The 21,594-nt window shown below is 42.9% G+C and overlaps 1 protein-coding gene and 1 long non-coding RNA gene across 6 annotated transcripts in view; one reads left to right on the top strand and one right to left on the bottom strand.

The window, feature by feature from the left end:
* Positions 1–16,369, bottom strand: part of LOC118368696 (phospholipid scramblase 2-like) — a 32,896-nt gene extending 16,527 nt beyond the window's left edge. The window contains exons 1-9 of one of the 5 annotated variants that reach the window (XM_035753005.2): positions 15,710–16,326; positions 15,238–15,345; positions 14,364–14,444; positions 13,406–13,863; positions 13,219–13,261; positions 12,831–13,051; positions 7,478–7,639; positions 7,051–7,212; positions 5,401–6,896 (exon numbers count right to left, since the gene is read on the bottom strand). In XM_035753005.2, the coding sequence (XP_035608898.1) occupies positions 6,837–6,896; positions 7,051–7,212; positions 7,478–7,639; positions 12,831–13,051; positions 13,219–13,261; positions 13,406–13,863; positions 14,364–14,376 (1,119 nt within the window). In that variant the 5' untranslated portion in view covers positions 14,377–14,444; positions 15,238–15,345; positions 15,710–16,326 and the 3' untranslated portion in view covers positions 5,401–6,836. Of the gene's footprint in view, positions 1–5,400; positions 6,897–7,050; positions 7,213–7,477; positions 7,640–12,830; positions 13,052–13,218; positions 13,262–13,405; positions 13,864–14,363; positions 14,445–15,237; positions 15,346–15,709 lie in introns of those variants that run through there. The other 4 variants (XM_052497164.1, XM_052497165.1, XM_035753008.2 and 1 more) reach the window with 4 other exon arrangements.
* Positions 11,781–21,580, top strand: LOC118368701 (uncharacterized). The gene is made up of 4 exons (XR_004822406.2): positions 11,781–11,921; positions 20,921–21,134; positions 21,309–21,339; positions 21,415–21,580. It is a non-coding gene; the product is annotated as an uncharacterized LOC118368701 (long non-coding RNA).
* The last annotated feature ends 14 nt before the right edge of the window (positions 21,581–21,594 follow it).

Raw genomic sequence — 21,594 nt, 5'->3', positions numbered from 1 at the left:
CTAACTTTGTACAGTACTAATGCAATTAGTATAATCAGTCACACTACGAAATGCTACCAAATAAACCACAATTCATTCATAATACTGTGAATATATAGTTTCACAGACATAGTTCCATTTCTTTCTGGTTTGTGTGACATTTTTAAGAATAATATAAAACCAGTCTGCACACCACCAAGGTGAATTGGTTTCGTCTTGACTCTTAGTTGACAGTGTTGGGGGATGCTCGAGTGCCAAATCAACACAAATTGTGTTGGGGGGTGGGTTCTCCCAGGGAGCCATACAAGCGAGAACCGCCACTGCCCATAAGTCAGGCAGGCACATTCCTCCTGATGTGGGAGTGCCCTGAAGTTAAATGTTTCTGGGACAAAATTAGGAAATTAATTTAGAAGTGCATGAATGTAAATATTAAATGCTTTGCATCTTTTATGTGACTTAAAGATGATAGCTCCTTGAATATCTCAATCAATGATAGACGAATACTGCTGGCAGACAGCACTGCTGCAAAAAATATGCTGGCTCACTCTCTCCAAATTTGCAAGTGGATACAGTTACTATTAGAAGTTATAACATTAATATTATTGACAGCGAGAATGAATGGGGCTAGTCAAGGAACAATTGAGGCCTGGACAAATATACTTGACTCTGTAAAGAATAATCTCAGCTATAGCCCAACACATACAAATAAAGGGGTGGAAAGCATGGTTTAAGGGTGTGGCCCACAGGTAATGATATGGCCCACAGGTAATGATATGAACTGAATATTAAAATATGAATTTGTACCATGGTCTGACAAACATCGCTATAGGTTGGCCACCTTTCACCGCAGATGCGGAAGGCCGACATAGAAGGATGTGGTGGATTGAGACACAGCCCTTGCAAAAAGCTTACATGTATATCTCTAGTTTAAACTGACAGATTGTATTTTTTATTTTCCTTACTTTTAACCCTTTTTCTCCCCAATTGGTAGATACAGTCTTGTCCCATTGCTGCAACTCCCCTATGGACTAGGGAGTGTCGAAGGTTGAGAGCCATGTGTCCTCCGAAACACGACCCTGCCAAGCCACACTGCTTCTTGACACACTGCTCACTTAACCCGGAAGCCAGCCGCACCAATGTGTTGGAGGAAACACCGTCCAGCTGGTGACCGAAGTCAACTGGCCCTGCCACAAGGAGTCGCTAGAGCGCAATGAGACAAGGAAGTCCCGGGCGGCCAAACCCTCCCCTAACCCGGATGATGCTGGGCCAATTGTGCACCACCTCATGGGTCTCCCACAGCCTGGGATCGAACCTGGATCTGTGGTGACTGCTGCACCACTCTGGAGGCATCAACTGACAAATTTTGATGGGGATTTTTTATTATGTTACTTAGATTGGCGTACGGATGAGGCAATAGATTCTTAAAGATTAACCACTGCATATGGGAATCGGCTCAATGGGAAATTGTTTTTGTGTGTTCAATGCATGATTATTTCATTTTTTTTGTCAATCTCAACTACACAGAGATGTGCTTGGTGTTAAAGAGTGTGTGGTTCAGGGGTTGAATCCCAACCTCCTGAAGACTGGGTTGATGGTTCAAACCTCATTTTGTGCGTTTCCACCACTGTCAATGTCATACAAAATGCATTTTGAAGAAGGACATTGAAGGCCCGAAGCGTCAATCTTTTAAACTTATAAAACAACATTTTTTTTTATTGTGAGCGAGCTGTTGCGCCTTTTCCTTTCCAATGATGCTTACACATTTTTTAGCTTGCGCCTCAACTCACGTTGGTTGAGCACCCTCTAATTCTTTCCAGATGTCATACAAACAGAAAGATATACTATACAAAATGCGTGGAGGAGGCAGGAGGGAACTTGGAGGAAAATGCCCTTTTATGAAACGAAGCTCTCCTTCACTCGCGTGTCATCAGGCAAATTACATTTACAGGGGTGGATCCCAAAAGAAATGTGTAAAGTTCAGAGCTACAACTCAATTGTAAAACATCTGGGGGTCCCCGAAGAGAGGTTTGAGAACCACTGCTGTCGATGTCTGCTCAATTGGAAATGACCTCGAAATGTTAAGCACGCTACTATGCGGTTAAGACTCAATCCCAGCCAAACTTTGAAATTAGCTGAGGTTGGAGATATTCCACACCCTTTCCACCTGTTCTAAACAATAAAATAACCAATCCCATTCATTTCTGCCCTCAGAACAAGGTGGAATAAGGCAAACTTCCATCTGCCATTTATTTTGACAGACACTAATGATACAAAACAGCTTCCATTGCCACAAAATTAAATGATTGACCCATTTTCTTAATGCAACACACCGAGCACCATCCATAAACAGTATATAAAGAGTCAAAACCGTACTCAACCCATGAACAAATACGAATTACACTAGAACGCTACTTCCTTGATAGTGTTCATGCTGGACACACAAACACAGACTAGTATATCATTGTAGACAGAATAGTACAGTAAATGAAAATACAATAATCAAACATTGTATATTAAAATGAAACACAGCAAATACGACACCACTTCAATGCTTTATGATAAGAATGGAGAAGTCATCGACAGATACTTTGTACGTCCAAAATGGTTCCCTATTCGGCCAAAAGTAGTGCACTATAACAGGAGACTATTTTGGACACAGACATTTTGACAGTGCAGCTAGATATAGTTGGATGTAAAGGCACTATTGTGATCTACAACCCCACCCCGTTGAGGGCCACACCCATGTTATTCATCGAGACACACCAATAAGTCAAATGAAGGCTAAAGCTTTGTTCCATGGATGACCGCTCTTGGCGACAACTTCACCACTTATCCACTGAACAGTTTATTTACTCCTCCCAATCACATGGTTACATTCCAATGTACATACTAGTTTACTATTCAGGATTAAGTAATGTACTGTCAATGCATTCTAAGTGGTAAGCAAAGTGGACATTGAAGCAAAGACATCCCATTCCATTAAACAGCAGTTCATATGGAAATAGAGTTGATGTCAGAAGTTTACATACACCTCAGCCAAATGCATTTAAACTCAGTTTTTCACAATTCCTGACATTTAATCCGAGTACAAATTCCCTGTCTTAGGTCACTTACGATCACCACTTTATTGTAAGAATGTGAAATGTCAGAATAATAGTTGAGAGAATTATTTATTTCAGCTTTTATTTCTTTCATCACATTCCCAGTGGGTCAGAAGTTTACATGCAACCAAATACTAATTGAGTGTGTTGCCTTTAAATTGTTTAACTTGGGTCAAATGTTTCAGGTAGCTTTCCACAAGCTTCCCACGTTAAGTTCCTCCTGACAGAGATGGTGTAACTGAGTCAGGTTTGTAGGCTTCCTTGCTCGCACACGCTTTTTCAGCTCTGCCCACAAATGTTCTATAGGATTGAGGTCAGAGCTTTGTGATGGCCACTCCAATACCTTGACTTTGTTGTCCTTAAGCCATTTTGCCACAACTTTGGAAGTTTACGTGGGGTCAATGTCCATTTGTTAGACCCATTTGCGACCAAGCTTTAACTTCCTGACTGATTTGAGATGTTGCTTCAATATATCCACATAATTTTGCTTCCTCATGATGCCATCTATTTTGTGAAGTTCACCAGTCCCTCCTGCAGTAAAGCACCCCCACAACATGGTGCTGCCACCCCTGTGCTTCACTGTTGGGATGGTATTCTTCGGCTTGCAAGCCTCCCCCATTTTCCTCCAAACATAATGATGATCATTATGGCCAAACAGTTCCATTTTTGTTTCATCAGACCAGAGGACATTTCTCTAAAAAGTACAATCTTTGTCCCCATGTGCAGTTGCAAATCATAGTCTGGCTTTTTTATGGCGGTTTTGGAGCAGTGGCTTCTTCCTTGCTGAGCAGGCTTTCAGGTTATGTCAATATAGGACTAATTTTACTGTGGATATAGATACTTTTGTACCTGTTTCCTCCAGCATCTTCACAAGGTCCTTTGCTGTTGTTCTGGGATTGATTTGCACTTTTCGAACCAAAGTACATTCATCACTAGGAGACAGAACACATCTCCTTCCTGAGCAGTATGACAGCTGAGTGCTCCCATGATGTATATACTTGCGTAGTATTGTTTGTACAGATGAACCTTCAAGCGTTTGGAAATTGCTCCCAAGGATGAACCAGACTTGTGGTCTATAATTTTTTTTCTGAGGTCTTGGCTGATTTCTTTTGATTTTCCCATGTCAAGCAAAAAGGCACGGAGTTTCAAAGGTAGGCCTTGAAATACATCCACATGTTCACCTCCAATTGACTCAAATGATGTAAATTAACAGAAACTTCTAACGCCATGACATCATTTTCTGGAATTTTCCAAGCTGTTTAAAGGCACATTCAATTTAGTGTATGTAAACTTCTGACCCACTGGAATTGTGATACAGTGAATTATAATTGAAATAATATGTCTGTAAACAATTGTTGGAAAAATTACTTATATCATGCACATAGTAGATGTCCTAACCGACTGGCCAAAACTATAGTTTGCTAACAATAGATTTGTGGAGTGGTTGAAAAACGAGTTTTAATGACTCCAACTTAAGTGTATGTAAACTTCCGACTTCAACTGTATGCCGGACCAGTACACTACCCACAACCTTTGTAAGGTATGTCTTCAATAATATAATAACATGGTTACAAGGGAAAGTAAAGTGTTTCCCTGACTGGGGTTTTCCGGGCTATATGAGGTCAGACAGTTAAAGGCGCTGCATGGTCAATCTGACTTTTGTATTGGCCGTGCAGCATTTATGGTGATACAGTATGGCCTCTGCAGAAGTCAGTGCATTCTAACTTATTGTGCTCCACGGAACAGCGCAGAGCTGTTGTGAAGGGAGTTGTCAAGGAAGTGAGTTTGTGTTTATACAGGACCTCCCGCCCTCAACTTCAGTCAACCAGTCATGTCAATATGGAGCCCTCCGCATTGTTACAAAATTTGAGAAATACAAGGCTTTGCAGTGCAGAACTTGATTAGGCCTCTGCATGACTCCACAGGCTCTGCAACAGCGTCACACCCTCCATACGAAACCTCAGAGCACATTTTCAGATCAAGCTAAAATTAACTTTTGACCCTATGTTCTTTAACCTCAACTTCCTCCTGTCAGTCTCGCTCTCTGTCGTCCGTTGCCCTCATCTCTGTTTTTGTTGTCCTTCCTCAACTTTCCTATATTATTGTCCTCTTTCAGTGCCTCAACTCAGTTTTACTTGTTGTCTATTGGCACAGATCCAACCCCATGGTTTACTCCCATCTCTAGAGGAAGGAGGGCGAGAGAGGAAACACTGAGTCAGTCCCCAGAGCACCAGCACAGACCATGAACAGTGCACTGTAAACAAAGCTTCAAGGCAGAAAGAGTCATGAGAAAGAGGCAGGGAAAAATAGCCTTGTCCTATACTGTAGTATATTCTTATTTATGGCATGGCAAAAAACAATAGAAGAGTCACAAATACAGCAGGGGACAAGACAAGGAGCACTTCAGAGTACATAAACATATCCATCCACAAATATCCCATATTTCATTAGCATGTAAATTTAGTACAAGCATTCCAAGTCAGAATTAGTCTTCTCCCATTAATGGTCCTTCAAACTACTCTAGTTTTCACCATAAATCATAATACAGGTGTACTTTGTTTGTATGATTATGTACACTACCGTTCAAAACAATAGACTGATGAGTTTCAGAAGAAAGGTCTTTGTTTCTGTCCCTTTTGAGCCTGTAATCGAACCGACAAATGCTGACGCTCTAGATACTCAACTAGTCTAAAGAAGGCCAGTTGTAACTGCTTCCTTAAATCAACACAACAGTTTTCAGCTGTGCTAACATAATTGCAAAAGGATGTTCTAATGATCAATTAGCCTTTTAAAATTATCAACTTGGATTAGCTAACACAACATGCCATTGGAAAACAGGAGGGATGGTTGCTGATAAATGGGCCTCTGTACACCTATGTAGATATTCCATTACAATTCTGCCATTTCCAGCTACAATAGTCATTTCCAACATTAACAATGTCTACACTGTATTTCTGATCCATTTGATGCTATTTTAAAATGGACAAAAAAAATGCTTTTCTTTTAAAAACAAGGACATTTCTAAGTGACCCCAAACTTTTGAATGGTTGAATGGTAGTGTATGTGGTCATCTTAAAAAATCTAATAAAGCAGCTAATACAACCACAGCTGCTACAGTTAGTATAGTAGTGTATTGCAAGTGTTAATCCTATAATCTCTTTAAAAGTACTAGACTAATCATGAAATTACCTAGATTTCTACAGTAATAATTTCATGGCTGGTGAAGTATAGATAGATTAACATATACATTTGGCTTACAAATAACATGATGTAAAATATACCATTGCACACAGACAAAACAGATATCTCAAAGAATATGTAGTTAGGTTAATATATAACTGGTATTTTTCCATTAAGCTTACTGTTCTGAACCCCACATCAATGTTATAGAAAACAAATAGAAAATAGAGATATGACAAAACATACCGTAGATAAACACATTCCATGCAGAGTGGAGAAACCCATGAAAGACAACTAAAGCCTATGTCTCATAGCCCAGTTGCTGATTCTTACATTTGGATGGATACACAGAAACAGTCCAGAGAGGGCATTTTGGCTCAAATGTAAGCTCATCATCAGATAAGGACTCATGTTGTGTTTCACACAAAGAGTCCTGGGATTGGCAGTGTCCTCTAAGCTTTTGAATAAGGAAGGAGTTTCTTATAGAGTCTGGGGGAAAAAAATGGAGGTTCCGAACGGGATCGGAAAAACAGACTGCATTGCCTCAAGGGCTCAGTCTTTCTTTATTTTCCTACGTTATGAGAAGACGGTGTTGCGCTGCTTTGTGTTGCCAACCTTCTCGAAGAACATGAAATCCTGTGAAGAGGAAAGAAAATGTCAATTAAGTTTCCTCCAACGACTGCTTATCTTATCAGCTCAGTTTTAGGCTTTACGCCTGTAAAGCTCTGGAATTAGAAAAACCTAACATTTTCTTGAATATATCTTTATTCAAACAGATGGATGGACTCACGATGAGGAAACAGGTGCCCATGAGCACAGCCTTCATCTTGACGTCCAGGTCCATGGGGAACTGGATGCCAAAGTTGTCCGTGTCGGTGAAGACCTCCTTTATCAGGCCACTCCACTGCTTACTGATGCGGCCGATGGGCTTGCCTCCATCTTTCCCCGTCAGCTACGAGGGCGGCAGAAAAGCACATGGGTCAGAGACAAAGATTTCTGGCCACTGCACCTCATCACTACTTCTGAAAGGATTGGATGGGTGTGTAGACAATAAAACGCGCAACTTATCCAATCTTTTCTGGTCTAAAATAAAAGTCAAATATTAGGTTTGTTCTAGTTAAATAGGACGGTTAACTGATTTCACCCAAAGAAAGCGAAAACTCAAAATTGGCTTCACATTGGACCAGCGCTTTCACCCTCGGTTCATGACCCCTTACCTTGAAGTTGACGTCCCCGCAGCAGTTGCAGGCGAAGCAGGGTCCCTCCAGCTTCATTACGGTCTCCTTGTTGGCCCCCTTGATGGAGAACTTCGGCACGCAGGGGTTCCAGTCCTGGGACACATAGCCTATGGTGGTGCCAGGCGGGGCTTGGACCTCGAGCTGAGGGACACAACATTTGAAAGGTATTTGACCATGTTTATAATAGGCTTCGGTCTGTACACTGTGGCTTTAAATAGCATGTGCTTGGCTTACTGTAAAGCTCGCTTCAGCAGGTAATATGGCACTAATTTGATGAGTGTATTGGTGTCTGATATTGGCGTAGCAATCACTATCATGACAAAGATAATATGCTTCTCATGGTAACTGTGGGGCTGTGCTTGGCCCTCCTTTGTTGAACATAATACATGGCTTTCTATCCACCAGATGTGTACCAAACTCACTAAAAGTGGCAGTAATAAAGCCTCTCTTGAAAAAGCCAAACCGTGACCCAGAAAATATAAAAAACTATCGGCCTATATCGAATCTTCCATTCCTCTCAACAATGTTACAAAAAGCTGTTGCGCAGCAACTCACTGCCTTCCTGAAGACAAACAATGTATACGAAATGCTTCAGTCTGGTTTTTGGAGAGATTTGAAATCCAAATTGGTCTACACGGACAAGTTCTGGCCTGGTTTAGATCTTATCTGTCGGAAAATCACAATCACATTTCCCCGCAGCCGAACTGAACGGGTGTCATCATCCTGCCAGTCTCTGGGTCACCACCTCTCTTCATCATCCTGCCAGTCTCTGGGTCACCACCTCTCTTCATCATCCTGCCAGTCTCTGGGTCACTGAATTGTTTGTCCTCTGACAAATAAACTGTAAATGTTGGTGTTCCTCACAGTTACATTTTAGTCCCACTATTGTTTTCCCTATATATTTTACCTCTTGGTGATGTCATTCGAAAATATAATGTTAACTTTCACTGCTATGCGGATGACACACAGCTGTACATTTCAATGAAACATGGTGAAGCCCCAAAATTGCCATTCTAGAAGCCTGTGTTTCAGACATAAGGAAGTGGACGGCTGCAAACTTTCTACTTTTAAACTCGGACAAAACAGAGATGCTTGTTCTAGGTCCCAAAAAACAAAGAGATCTTCTGTTAAATCTGACAATTAATCTTGATGGTTGTACAGTCGTCTCAAATAAAACTGTGAAGGACCTCGGCGTTACTCTGGACCCTGATCTCTCTTTTGACGAACATATCAAGACTATTTCAAGGGCAGCTTTTTTCCATCTACATAACATTGCAAAAATCTGAAACTATCTGTCCAAAAATTATGCAGAAAAATTAATCCATGCTTTTGTTACTTTTAGGTTAGACTACTGCAATACTCAACTTTCCGGTTACCCAGATAAAGCACTAAATATACTTCAGTTAGTGCTAAATACGGCTGATAGAATCCTGACTAGAACCCCAAAATGTTATCATATTATTCCTGTGCTAGCCTCCCTACCTACACTGGCTTCCTGTTAAGGCAAGGGCTGATTTCAAGGGTTTACTGCTAACCTACAAATCATTACATGGGCTTGCTCCTACCCATCTTTCTGATTTGGTCCTGCTGTACATACCTACACGTACGCTACAGTCACAAGATGCAGGCCTCTTAATTGTCCCTAGAATTTCTAAGCAAACAGCTGGAGGTAGGACTTTCTCATATAGAGCTCAATTTTTATGGAATGGTCTGCCTACCCATGTGAGAGACGCAGACTCGGTCTCAACCTTTAAGTCTTTACTGAAGACTCATCTCTTCAGTGGGTCATATGATTGAGTGTAGTCTGGCCCAGGAGTGTGAAGGTGAACGGAAAGGCTCTGGAGCAACAAACCGCCCTTGTTGTCTATGCCTGGCCGGTTCCCCTCTCTCCACTGGGATTCTCTGCCTCTAACCCTATTACAGGGGCTGAGTCACTGGCTTACTGGTGCTCTTTCATGCCGTCCCTAGGAGGGGTGCGTCACTTGAGTGGGTTGAGTCACTGACGTGATCTTCCTATCTGGGTTGGCGCCCCCCCCTTGGGTTGTGCCGTGGCGGAGATATTTGTGGGCTATACTCGGCCTTGTCTCAGGATGGTAAGTTGGTGGTTGAAGATATCCCTCTAGTGGTGTGGGGGCTGTGCTTTGGCAAAGTGGGTGGGGTTATATCCTTCCTGTTTGGCCCTGTCCGGGGGTATCATCGGATGGGGCCACAGTGTCTCCTGACCCCTCCTGTCTCAGCCTCCAGTATTTATGCTGCAGTGGTTTGTGTTGGGGGCTAGGGTCAGTTTGTTATATCTGGAGTACTTCTCCTGTCTTATCCGGTGTCCTGTGTAAATTTACGTATGCTCTCTCTAATTCTCTCGGAGGACCTGAGCCCTAGGACTCAGGACTACCTGGCATGATGACTCTTTGCTGTCCCCAGTCTATCTGGCCGTGCTGCTGCTCCAGTTTCAACTGTTCTGCCTGCGGCTATGGAATCCTGACTTGTTCACCGGACGTGCTACCTGTCCCAGACCTGCTGTTTTCAACTCTCTAGAGACAGCAGGAGTGGTAAAGATACTCTTAATGATCGGCTATGAAAAGCCAACTGACATTAATTCCTGAGGTGCTGACTTGCTGCACCCTCGACAACAACTGTGATTATTATTATTTGAACATGCTGGTCATTTATGAACATCTGAACATCTTGGCCATTTTCTGTTGTAATCTCCACCCGGCACAACCAGAAGAGGACTGGCCACCCCTCATAGCCTGGTTCCTCTCTAGGTTTCTTCCTAGGTTTTGGCCTTTCTAGGGAGTTTTTCCTAGCCACCGTGCTTCTACACCTGCATTGCTTGCTGTTTGGGGTTTTAGGCTGGGTTTCTGTACAGCACTTTGAGATATCAGCTGATGTACGAAGGGCTATATAAATAAATTTGAGGTCTCCATAGATGCTGAACAATTGTGTGAAACTGCAGTCATAAGGGACCATCACGTCTTTTTTTATTTTTTTTTAACCTTTATTTAACCAGGCAAGTCAGTTAAGAACATATTCTTATTTTCAATGACGGCCTGGGAACAGTGGGTTAACTGCCTGTTCAGGGGCAGAACGACAGATTTGTACCTTGTCAGCTCGGGGGTTTGAACTCGCAACCTTCCGGTTAATAGTCCAACGCTCTAACCACTATGGGAATGTACTGTAGTAGAGGTCTTCACAAATACCAGAGACCCAAACCAGGACACGAACAGTTCCAGATCCAGAATTCTAAATATCAACAGAGGTCTGCATCACATCTGATATGATGGTCATGGGTCTCTGGTATGTGTAATATAACTGAATCGTCCAGAAGGACCTATACAGATCCGAACGCAACTGCTGCAGAAATTGTACCACTTATGCTGCTGCTATTGGCTTTTCACGAGAGTGGCACGTGTAGCTTGTGGTTGTTGGCCAATCATACTGTAAGTCATCAAAGCGACAATGGTCTATCAAATCAAATTTATTTGTCACATACACATGGCTGGCAGATGTTAATGCAAGTGTAGCGAAATGCTTGTGCTTCTAGTTCCGACAATGCAGTAATAACCAACGAGTAATCTAACTAACAATTCCAAAACTAATACCTTATACACACACAAGTGTAAAGGGATAAAGAATATGTACATAAAGATACATGAATGAGTGATGGTACAGAGCGGCATAGGCAAGATGCAGTAGATGGTATCGAGTACAGTATATACACATATGAGATGAATAATGTAGGGTATGTAAACATTATATTAAGTAGCATTGTTTAAAGTGGCTAGTGATATAATTTACATCAATTCCCATTATTAAAGTGGCTGGAGTTGAGTCAGTGTGTTGGCAGCAGCCACTCAATGTTAGTGGTGGCTGTTTAACAGTCTGATGGCCTTGAGATAGAAGCTGTTTTTCAGTCTCTCGGTCCCAGCTTTGATGCACCTGTACTGACCTCGCCTTCTGGATGATAGCGGGGTGAACAGGCAGTGGCTCGGGTGGTTGTTGTCCTTGATGATCTTTATGGCCTTCCTGTGACATCGGGTGGTGTAGGTGTCCTGGAGGGCAGGTAGTTTGCCCCCGGTGATGCGTTGTGCAGACCTCACTACCCTCTGGAGAGCCGTACGGTTGTGGGCGGAGCAGTTGCCGTACCAGGCGGATGCTCTCAATTGTGCATCTGTAGAAGTTTGTGAGTGCTTTTGGTGACAAGCCGAATTTCTTCAGCCTCCTGAGGTTGAAGAGGCGCTGCTGCGACTTCTTCACGGTGCTGTCTGTGTGGGTGGACCAATTCAGTTTGTCTGTGATGTGTACGCCGAGGAATAATAGCAGAGCCTCCGTGTGCGTCAAAAGGGAGGAGATATCTAATCAATGGAAGGTGGAATTAAAAGTTAAAGGATAAGGATAGGCTACAATAACCAAGAGCCAACAGGTAGGCTGCTTCTTTATATTCCGAATGGAGTTGTTGTTTGTAACTGCGTGGGGCGAGAAAGCGCATGCAGCCTCAATTAGCCCAGCTAGCTAGATAGCTTGGTTAACTAGCTTGGTTAACTAGCTTCCCCCGGTTTGATGCAGTCAAGACAGGTACTACGTGATCATATTGGATGACAAATAACCTAGTTATAGCAGCTATTAGTCGACTATAGCCCTCGTCTCCCCTCCCTGTTCCCCATGTTACTCAGTCACACTCAAAGTAGACGAGACACATACAGCACAGCCCGTACTAAAGCACACCTCTTGCTTCCTTGTGGTTTATCAGCTCTGGTTAATAAAGTAGCTTAATAATTGTCCCCAGGTGAGTTTAGAACAGGTCTCTCTCTATATTTAACATTTTTATATTGGGTCCGGATGGAAAAGCCCAAGGTCCATTTAGGTATGGGTCCAACTGTTTGGACCTGTGAAGGCCACTAAACTGTAGGCAGGCTGCCAGCAAACGTGAGTCAATAGAGACAGCATAAAGGTGAAGTGATGGCACCAGATCAAGACTGTCTGGGAGAGGGGTCAGACTGAAAGGACCATTCAGTGTCATTCATAACTCTTTACAAAGCACGGTCTAGGGAGTTTGTAGGACAGTCCAAAATGGCTTGCAGTACAACAGTTTGCATGCATTTATTACCAGCATTAACTTAGCATTAGCATCATTAATCTGTAATTCATACAGTTGTATGGCAATGTTATGCTAACCTGATAAACCAATTGCATTTTAGGTGACCTGTCCCTTTACTCCCCTAACACATTAAGACTCAGTATGATGATTTTATATTGTTTTTCCTGATTTGTGTCCCGTTTACATAGTCAAAGCAGTCAAATATTTGTCTCAGGGTTCAGTGCCCCATCGTACCTCTTGCAGGCAGCAGGGGCACCAGCAGGAGGCACAGCGGAAGGGTCGTATGAGGCGGATGACCTCACGGTCCATGTTGTCCTTGATCTTCATGTCAAAGCTACGCAGGGCACCGCAGCAGTTGCGTGTGCAGCAGTCGTTCTTCTCCTTGGCCTTGTAGATCTTCTGACCCAGGCTGTTCTTGATCTCGTACTGGTTGTTGGTCTCAAAGCCAATGAACGCTGAGGAGACGGGAACGGAGGGAGAAGGAAGAGGGGATGGTGAGAGGACAGAAATGCAGGAACTTAAACATGAAAACAGTAGGTCGGTGTTGGTCACTTTCTTCTCATGATTTATTGATTTTTACAATGCCTTTACTTCTGTTCTCAGATAAGACTAGCAAGCTCACCTTCAAGCAACTCCACTTTTTGGTGTATAAGGATCTGGTCAATCTGAAACACACACAGAAGAGAGTGTGAGAGATATGGAGAAAGAGAGCGCATGGAAGAAAAACAAAGATTACACAGTGATAACAGATGATGTTTGTGAAAGTGTACTTGACAGCCTGTTGTGCTACTCTTCCCAAGCAAACCTACCTGTGTTAGGTACTCCAGACCAGGTGGAACTCCAACAGGCACAACTGCTGCAGGGGCTGGGGAGATGGCTGCAGGAGGGCCCGAGTTAGGTGTACCGTATTCAGGCCCAGGCATGGGACCACCATACCCTGGGCTGGGGCCCATCTGAGGTGCACCGTATCTGGGCCCAGGCATGGGACCACCATAGCCTGGGCTGGGGCCCATCTGAGGTGCACCGTACTCGGGCCCAGGCATGGGACCACCATAGCCTGGGCTGGGGCCCATTTGAGGTACCCCATATTCGGGCATGGGCACAGGCTGGTACATCACAGGCTGGCCTGGGTGGGGTTGTTGTTGGTTGTAGCCCATATGGAAGCCAACCGGTGGGGGAGCATGGTTAGGCTCACCATACCCACCATGAGGAACAGAGTAGGGTGCCGTGGAGTAACTTCCAGGACCCTGGTGAGGGGATGGGTAACCTATAGGAGGAAATACAAACAGTGGGTATCATAAATATATTCTTATTGACAAAAATCAAAACATGTATATGGAGTGATGGATGCAAATATGTGGGGAGCTTGAACTGGTGTTATTAAGGCTCATGATGTGCATTGGAGATCTGCATTAAGGAAATAACTGTTTGCATAACAAAAGGAGGGCCATATTGATAAACACCAACGGATTCCAAAACACTGCACCACTCATTCAATGGAAACTGCAAGGAAGAAAGGTTCTTTAAAAAAAAAAAAAATCAGTCAAACATGGTCCGAGCTCATTTTCCACGTCATTATCCAAATAATCTTCAAAGCTTACATCAACATAGTCAGCCTTTTACATGCCAAGCCAAGCTCTGGTTTCAAATTCCTATCTGGAATACATTGGAATAATAGCATTATACAAATGCTCGTGGTGCAATACCAAGGGGCAAACAGCAACCCCAGTATAATATGATATCAACAGTGGTGTAGAAGCCATTTACCTGGGGCTGACATGGTCACTTAGTTAGTGGACGCACAGTGGATAGCAGGAGGACTTCCTCTCTTGTCCACTGCCGTAGTCTCTATGGAGACAAAAATAAAATGGTCAGTGGTCAAGGGCTGTAAAAAATTTAAAAAAACAGAGCAGAGAGAACAGGGTTGTTGTGAATGAGAGAGAGAGAACGACACTAAAACATGTCCACCATTCCAAACAATCCATTCACAATAAGACTGCTATAAAAACAAAAACTTTCTCCTTTCACATTATCCAACATAAAATCTGAAACGTGCATCAATGCATGTGGTTATGCAACTTGTTTGATACACACACACACACACACACACACACACACACACACACACACACACACTTCAGTTTATTTTGCTTTGAGATGTATAGAGGATATGGGCTAAGTCAGGGATGTGAGCTAAGTCAGGGATCAGAGCTAAGTCAGGGATGTGAGCTAAGTCAGGGGTCAGAGCTAAGTCAGGGGTCAGAGCTAAGTCAGGGGTCAGAGCTAAGTCAGGGGTCAGAGCTAAGTCAGGGGTCAGAGCTAAGTCAGGGGTCAGAGCTAAGTCAGGGGTCAGAGCTAAGTCAGGGGTCAGAGCTAAGTCAGGGGTCAGAGCTAAGTCAGGGATGTGAGCTAAGTCAGGGATGTGAGCTAAGTCAGGGGTCAGGCATTTTCCACTTTGTATATTATTCCAGTCACATACATTGAGTTAACTAGTTATTTTCACAATACAGTAATCCAGGATCCAAAGTAACCATTTTATAAACATGGTTTTAGATGATTCAGAGTATATATTCAAAGCACAATAACCTTGAATTACGAGCCCTACCAATCCTCTCTGTGGGTTTGTTTCTTGTCATCATACCTGAGACAGAAGAGGAAGCGACAACCCACTCGTTGTTGTTGTTGTTTTCTGGTTCAATGAATGTCAATGAACTAAGTAGACCAGACCCAACGGTTCTTGCATTGGTGTCTATGGGAGACACACGCAGTTAAAGTGGACCAGAACTGACCTTTTTGTTATGGTAAACGATCTTAAATTTACCCACTATCTTTGATCATACCTCACTGTCATCATTCAATGGGGATGGGTAAATAATATTGAATAGCCTACAGCAGGATAATACATTCATCTTTTACTAAGCATCCATAAATAAACACTGTAGAATAGGCTAGGTTTCCCACTGCTCAATATCACTATAAACACTCTAAAATAAACTAATTGTGGCCTAATGTTTTCAATCATGTCGAATAACTAACAACTTTTCTGGCCTGTTGCTGTGTGTTTTCTTTAGTTTCGTGAAAGTAATGGAAGGAAGATGGCAGGAATCTCTTACCTTTCCTTAAACCAAAAAGGAATTGCTTGTTGTTTGGTGGTTCTTGACCAGAAGAACCGAGGAGAACGTGAAGAATCCTACTTGCTTTGACAGTCTTATTTGCCTGTAAAAACTATCAGTAAAACTAACGTAGCAGGCGTAAAATTAACGATCGGCTAAACAACTTGTGTCTTTGTATCATACGAAAACTACAAGCGTTGCTGTCATTTCGGTGTAGTTTGTGCATAATCTCCGCCCCTTTACTGGCTGTCACAAGATTGATCTAATTGTGGATACACCGGTTTACGGAATTTAAACCAAGAGGGTAGTTAAATATAGGCAAATACTTCTATGTGATAGAAATGACACTGAACGGCCCGACAACTTTCAGCAGACAATAATATTTTCTGGAAGTGCACATCTGTATTAATGCGCACTGTAAAGTTCAACGTTATGACGACGCTCTTCCGACAGCTGCTACGATGTAGCCCTGGACCAGAGCTAAATAAAATGTACGGTAGTGCGAATCCTCATCATAATAGGTGAAACATTGTTTTACAGCGAAAGCAATTTGATTCCTTCAGAATACTATCAAAATTAAGTCGACGTGTAGTTGTTACATTTCGACAGGTTTTCATTAACCTACTACGTCATGTTCATTTTTGGAACTTTGACGTCGAAGCAATATCCACCCACAAGAGGACGATGTCGACTTATTTAAGGGCTGTTAAATCTTACACCCACTGAGCAGTTGACTCGATGATTTATACATGCATAGTTTTAAATTATATTTTGTGAGCTAAACATACCAATAAAAAATGACAAAATATATTAAAACATTTAACCTAAAGTATACTTCTTTAGAGTTGCTAATATTACGGTCCCCACTACAACAACACAGTTATGTAAATACATTGACAAAGCAAAAACAAGTTATTAGATTTTTTTTGCTAATTTAAGAAGCATAAAAAAAAACAGAAATATCACAGTTACATAAGTATTCAGACCCTTTACTCAGTATTTTGTTGAAGGATCTTTGGCAGCAATTACAGCATCAAGTCTTCTTGGGTATGATGCTACAAGCTTGGCACGCCTGTATTTGGGTAGTTTCTCCCATTATTCTCTGCAGATCCTCTCAAGCTCTGTTAAGTTGTTGCTGCACAGCTGTTTTCAGGTCTCTCCAGAGATGTTCGATCGATCGGGTTCATGGACATTCAGAGACTTGTCACTTCTGCATTGTCTTGGCTGTGTGCTTAGGGTTGTTGTCCTGTTGGAAGGTGAAACTTCGCCCCAGTCTGAAGTCCTGAGCCCTCTCGAGCAGGTTTTCATCTAGTCTCCCAGTCCCTGCCGCTGAAAAACACCCCCACACCATGATGCTGCCACCACCATGCTTCACAGTAGGGATGGTGACAGGTTTCCTCCAGACATGATGCTTGGCATTCAGGCCAAAGAGTTTAATCTTCATTTCATCAGGCCAGAGAATCTTGTTTCTCATGGTCTGAGAGTCTTTAGGTGCCTTTTGGCAAACTCCAAGCGGGCTGTCATGTGCCTTTTACTGAGGAGTAGCTTCTGCCTGGCCACTCTACCATAAAGGCCTGATTGGAGGTGTGCTGCAGAGATGGTTGTACTTCTGGAAGGTTTTTGCTCTGACATGCACTGTCAACTGTGGAACCTTACATAGACAGGCGTGTGCCTTTCCAAATCAAGTCAAATCAATTGGATCTACCACAGGTGGACTTCAATCAAGTTGTAGGAACATCTCAAGGATGATCAATGGAAACAATAAGGCTGTAATGTAACAAAATGTGGAAAAAGTCAAGGGGTCTGAATACATTCCAAAGCCACTGTATGTAGCCCAAATACTGTAGTTGGCCGATTACCTAGAACATGTTAGTTATTGTGTATAATAATGTCCAGTAATACTTTGTCTCACGTTGACTCATCTTGGATTTCATTATCAGTGATATTGAGAGCAGAGACATACATGCTCTGTAATATATCAGCTCTTGGTCTAAATTTGGCACACACTGTCATGCTGGATACTTATAGAGCAGCAGACGGGGGGTGGGGAAGCATGGGAAAGTCATGCTGGACACACACTTACAGTAAAACACAGACATTTGGGTGGAAGAGTTGTTCTGAGTCGAGCACGGGTCAACCACACACACACACATAGACACACTGGTAGTGACAAGCAATACCCCACGTTGTGTCTCCATAGCTCTGTGATAAGTAAGGTAATAGTATGCCCCTGGTAGTATGCCCCTGTTGACATACTACCAGTCGGGCCTATCAGGGACCACATTCAGTAGGCAGGGCTGTTGGTTTATTTTTGCATGGAGATCAATCAGCACTTGTTCTAGAGTCTATGTTTGGTGGTTCTAGTGGCCCCAGAATATAAATACTTGGGACATGGTCAGGAAAAGAGGAAAAGTGAAAACGTGTCAAACCTTTCGTACGCTCCATGCAAGGCCCTTTGGCCCCCTCCTCTATCTCCCTCTCTCGTTCACTATCTTCCCATTGTTTCATATTTCTGTGTATGGGGGTAGAGTGTGTGCGTGGTTGGAGGTCACAATCCGATGCTGAAATTAAGCGAGACAAGGTCGTCAGGTTTTCCAGTTGGCCACACACACAGCATAGACTGACCTGATGCTATCCCTGCCTGCCTGCCTGCCTGCCTGCCTGCCTGTCTGTCTGTCTGTCTGTCTGTCTGTCCGTCTGTCCGTCCGTCCGTCCGTCCGTCCGTCCGTCCGTCCGTCCGTCCGTCCGTCCGTCCGTCCGCCCCGCCCGCCCGCCCCGTCCGTCCGTCCGTCCGTCCGTCTGTCCGTCTGTCTGTCTTCTGAAGCCACACTTGTACACAGTACTGACCAGGTGATGGCTTATGGTCTATGATTGAGAACAGGACATAACATTTACCTTTTGGTCCACCAGCCACTGTGGTTAGTAGGTTTAAATATCTACCAAACATTCACATTTTTTACCAGAAAAAAATCTATATTTTGTTGCTCAAATTACTGCAACAAAACACAAAAAAAATGGCTGAGCATGCTTTGTAATGTTTCTAAAACAATAAAAGCATTACTAGTAAGAAGTCATGTAAATTCTATCATAAATGGGACTGGTGAAGCATGTAACTAACAAAATGTGGAAATGTCTGCTCGACTCAAAAATACAACCAACTAATTGCAGCATTATCGCAAAAATGGAAGAGGAAAGGGGAGAAAGTAAGGAAGTTGTCTGTCGACCCAGCATTAAAGACCAAAATTGGCTAAAGAAAATGTTGATAAATAGAAAAGTATACCAGTCTCGTATAAGGACCAAAAATGTATACCTGTCCCATGTAGATGACAAAATAGTTGGGAAGAGATTTCCGATGTACCGATTCCATGGCACATGGTTTATGAACTGATCCTCAAAACAACGCTGTGTTCAAAATTATTGCAACTAATAGAATGTTATACAGTACCAGTCAAAAGTTTGGACACACCGAGCCTGCCTGCTGTTCTGTACCTGCCTGACTCTGACCCGTTTACGAACCTCTGCCTGTCCTGACCCCGAGCCTGTCTGCTGTTCTGTACCTTATTGACTCTGTCCTGAATTATGGACCTCTGCCTGCCTTTGACCTGTCTTTTGCGTGCCCCCTGTTTGGGTCAGTAAACATCTGTGACTTTAGCTGTCTGCACCTGAGTTCTGATACATTCCAAGCCATCTCAATTGGATTGAGGTCGGGTGATTGTGGAGGCCAGGTCAACTGATGCAGCACCCTATCACTCTCCTTCTTGGTCAAATAGCCCTTGCATGGCCTGGAGGTGTGTTGGGTCATTGTCCTGTTGAAAAACAAATGATAAGTGCAAACCAGATGGGATGGCGTATCGCTGCAGAATGCTGTGGTAGCCATGCTGGTTATGTGTGCCTTGAATTCTAAATAAATCACTGACAGTGTCACCATTAAAGCACCGTCACACCTCCTCCTCCATGCTTCTTGGTGGGAACCACACATGCAGAGATCATCCGTTCACCTACTCTGCGTCTCACAAATACCCGGCGGTTAGAACCATAAATCTCATATTTGGACTCATCAGACCAAAGGACAGATTTCCACTGGTCTAATGTCCATTGCTCGTGTTGTATGGCCCAAGCAAGTCTCTTCTTATTATTGGTGTCCTGTAGTAGTGGTTTCTTTGCAGCAATTCAACCATGAAGGCCTGATTCACGCAGTCTCCTCTGAACAGTTGATGTTGATATGTGTCAGTTACTTGAACTCTGTGAAGCATTTATTTGGGCTGCAATTTCTGAGGCTGGTAACTCGAATGAGTTTATCCTCTGCAGCAAAGGTAACTTTGGGTCTTCCTTTCCTGTGGCGGTCTTCATGAGAGACAGTTTCATCATAGTGCTTGATGGTTTTTGTGACTGCACTTGCAGCAACATTCAAAGTTCTTGATATTTTCCGTATTGACTGACCTTCGTGTCTTAAAGTAATGATGGACTGTCATTTCTCTTTGATACGTTCTTGCCGTTATGTAGACATGTTCTTTACCAAACAGGGTTTTCTTCAATACATCACCCCTACCTTGTCACAACACAACTGATTGGCTCAAACTCATTAAGAAGGAAAGAAATTCCACAAATTCACTTCTAACAACAAGTACACTTTTGGTAGCCCTCCTTTCGTTGACTGTGTGTTTTTCCAACTAGTATGTTTTTGGATGATATCAGAATTTGAGTTATTTCAGTATATTTTGATTGTGTTACTTATTCAGCAACTCATCAAGTGAACAATAGAATCATACTCATCCTCTATAAGAAGTTGATAAATTGTTAAATATCGCAATGTGTTTAAAGCGTTCCACAGAGATGCTGAACCATGTTGACTCCAATGCTTCCCACAGTTGTGTCAAGTTGGCTGGATGTCCTTTGGGTGGTGGACCATTCTTGATACACACTGGAAACTGTTGACACACTGAACCCGGTGTGCCTAGCACCTACTTCCATACCCCGTTCAAAGCCACTTAAACTTGACCCATTCACCCTCTGAATGGCACATATACACAATCCATGTCTTGTGGTGTCAATGCTTAAAAATCCTTCTTTAACCCATCTCCTCCACTTCATTTACACTGATTGAAGTGGATTGTTCCTAATGCTTTGTACACTTAGTGTAGATCAATAGTATTATATGAACTATCGTTATTCCATGCGGTGTGATTGAACATGTCCTCCCTGTCTCCTCAGGATGTGAATTGGCTGGACCAAGAGTTCTTCCCACACCTGTCTGAGCTCTCTGACCTCACCTTCCTTTCCCCACTGGGAAACAACCCCTGGGTTGGGAAGAATGCCGAAGAATGCCGTTCCAAGTCTGCCACCTTCAACGCCCCTCGGTAACACATCCCAGACCCCATATGGAACATATCTCCACCCATCATCATGGCAAACCCAAGGACAAGAGGTGAGACAATCGAGGAGTGGGCGATAATGTAACATTGAGACCAGGAGTAGCCACTGATGTAAATGTAACAATATTGCAGTGCTGTGAAATGTACATCACTTTAGCCACCAAACAAGTCCAGTCTGCATGATTTAATATCTTTCTCTTTCTCTCTCCTCTGGATTCTATTGGAAGCACCCTTACATCCAACCAGCAGAGCAGACAGGTGAGAAAACAGAACAGGTAGGACTGACCATCATTTACAGGTGAAATGGCTTATTTGTATCCATTTGTGTTGCAGGATGAACCAGAAGACTACTGGGAATATGACTGAATTATCTCCACTCATCCAATGCTGACTTTACGGTTCAAATCAGAATTCATTGTGAATGTTAGTTGGTTGTTTTAAAGATGAATTCCCACAAATAGGTTTGAAAGCATGTTAATATTTATTTATATTTAAGATATTTAACCTGCTTAG

Source organism: Oncorhynchus keta, chromosome 35, assembly GCF_023373465.1.
Source record: "Oncorhynchus keta strain PuntledgeMale-10-30-2019 chromosome 35, Oket_V2, whole genome shotgun sequence".
Lineage (NCBI taxonomy): Eukaryota > Metazoa > Chordata > Actinopteri > Salmoniformes > Salmonidae > Oncorhynchus > Oncorhynchus keta.
Note: the sequence above shows the minus strand (reverse complement) of the source record. Positions and strands in the feature narration are given on the sequence as shown.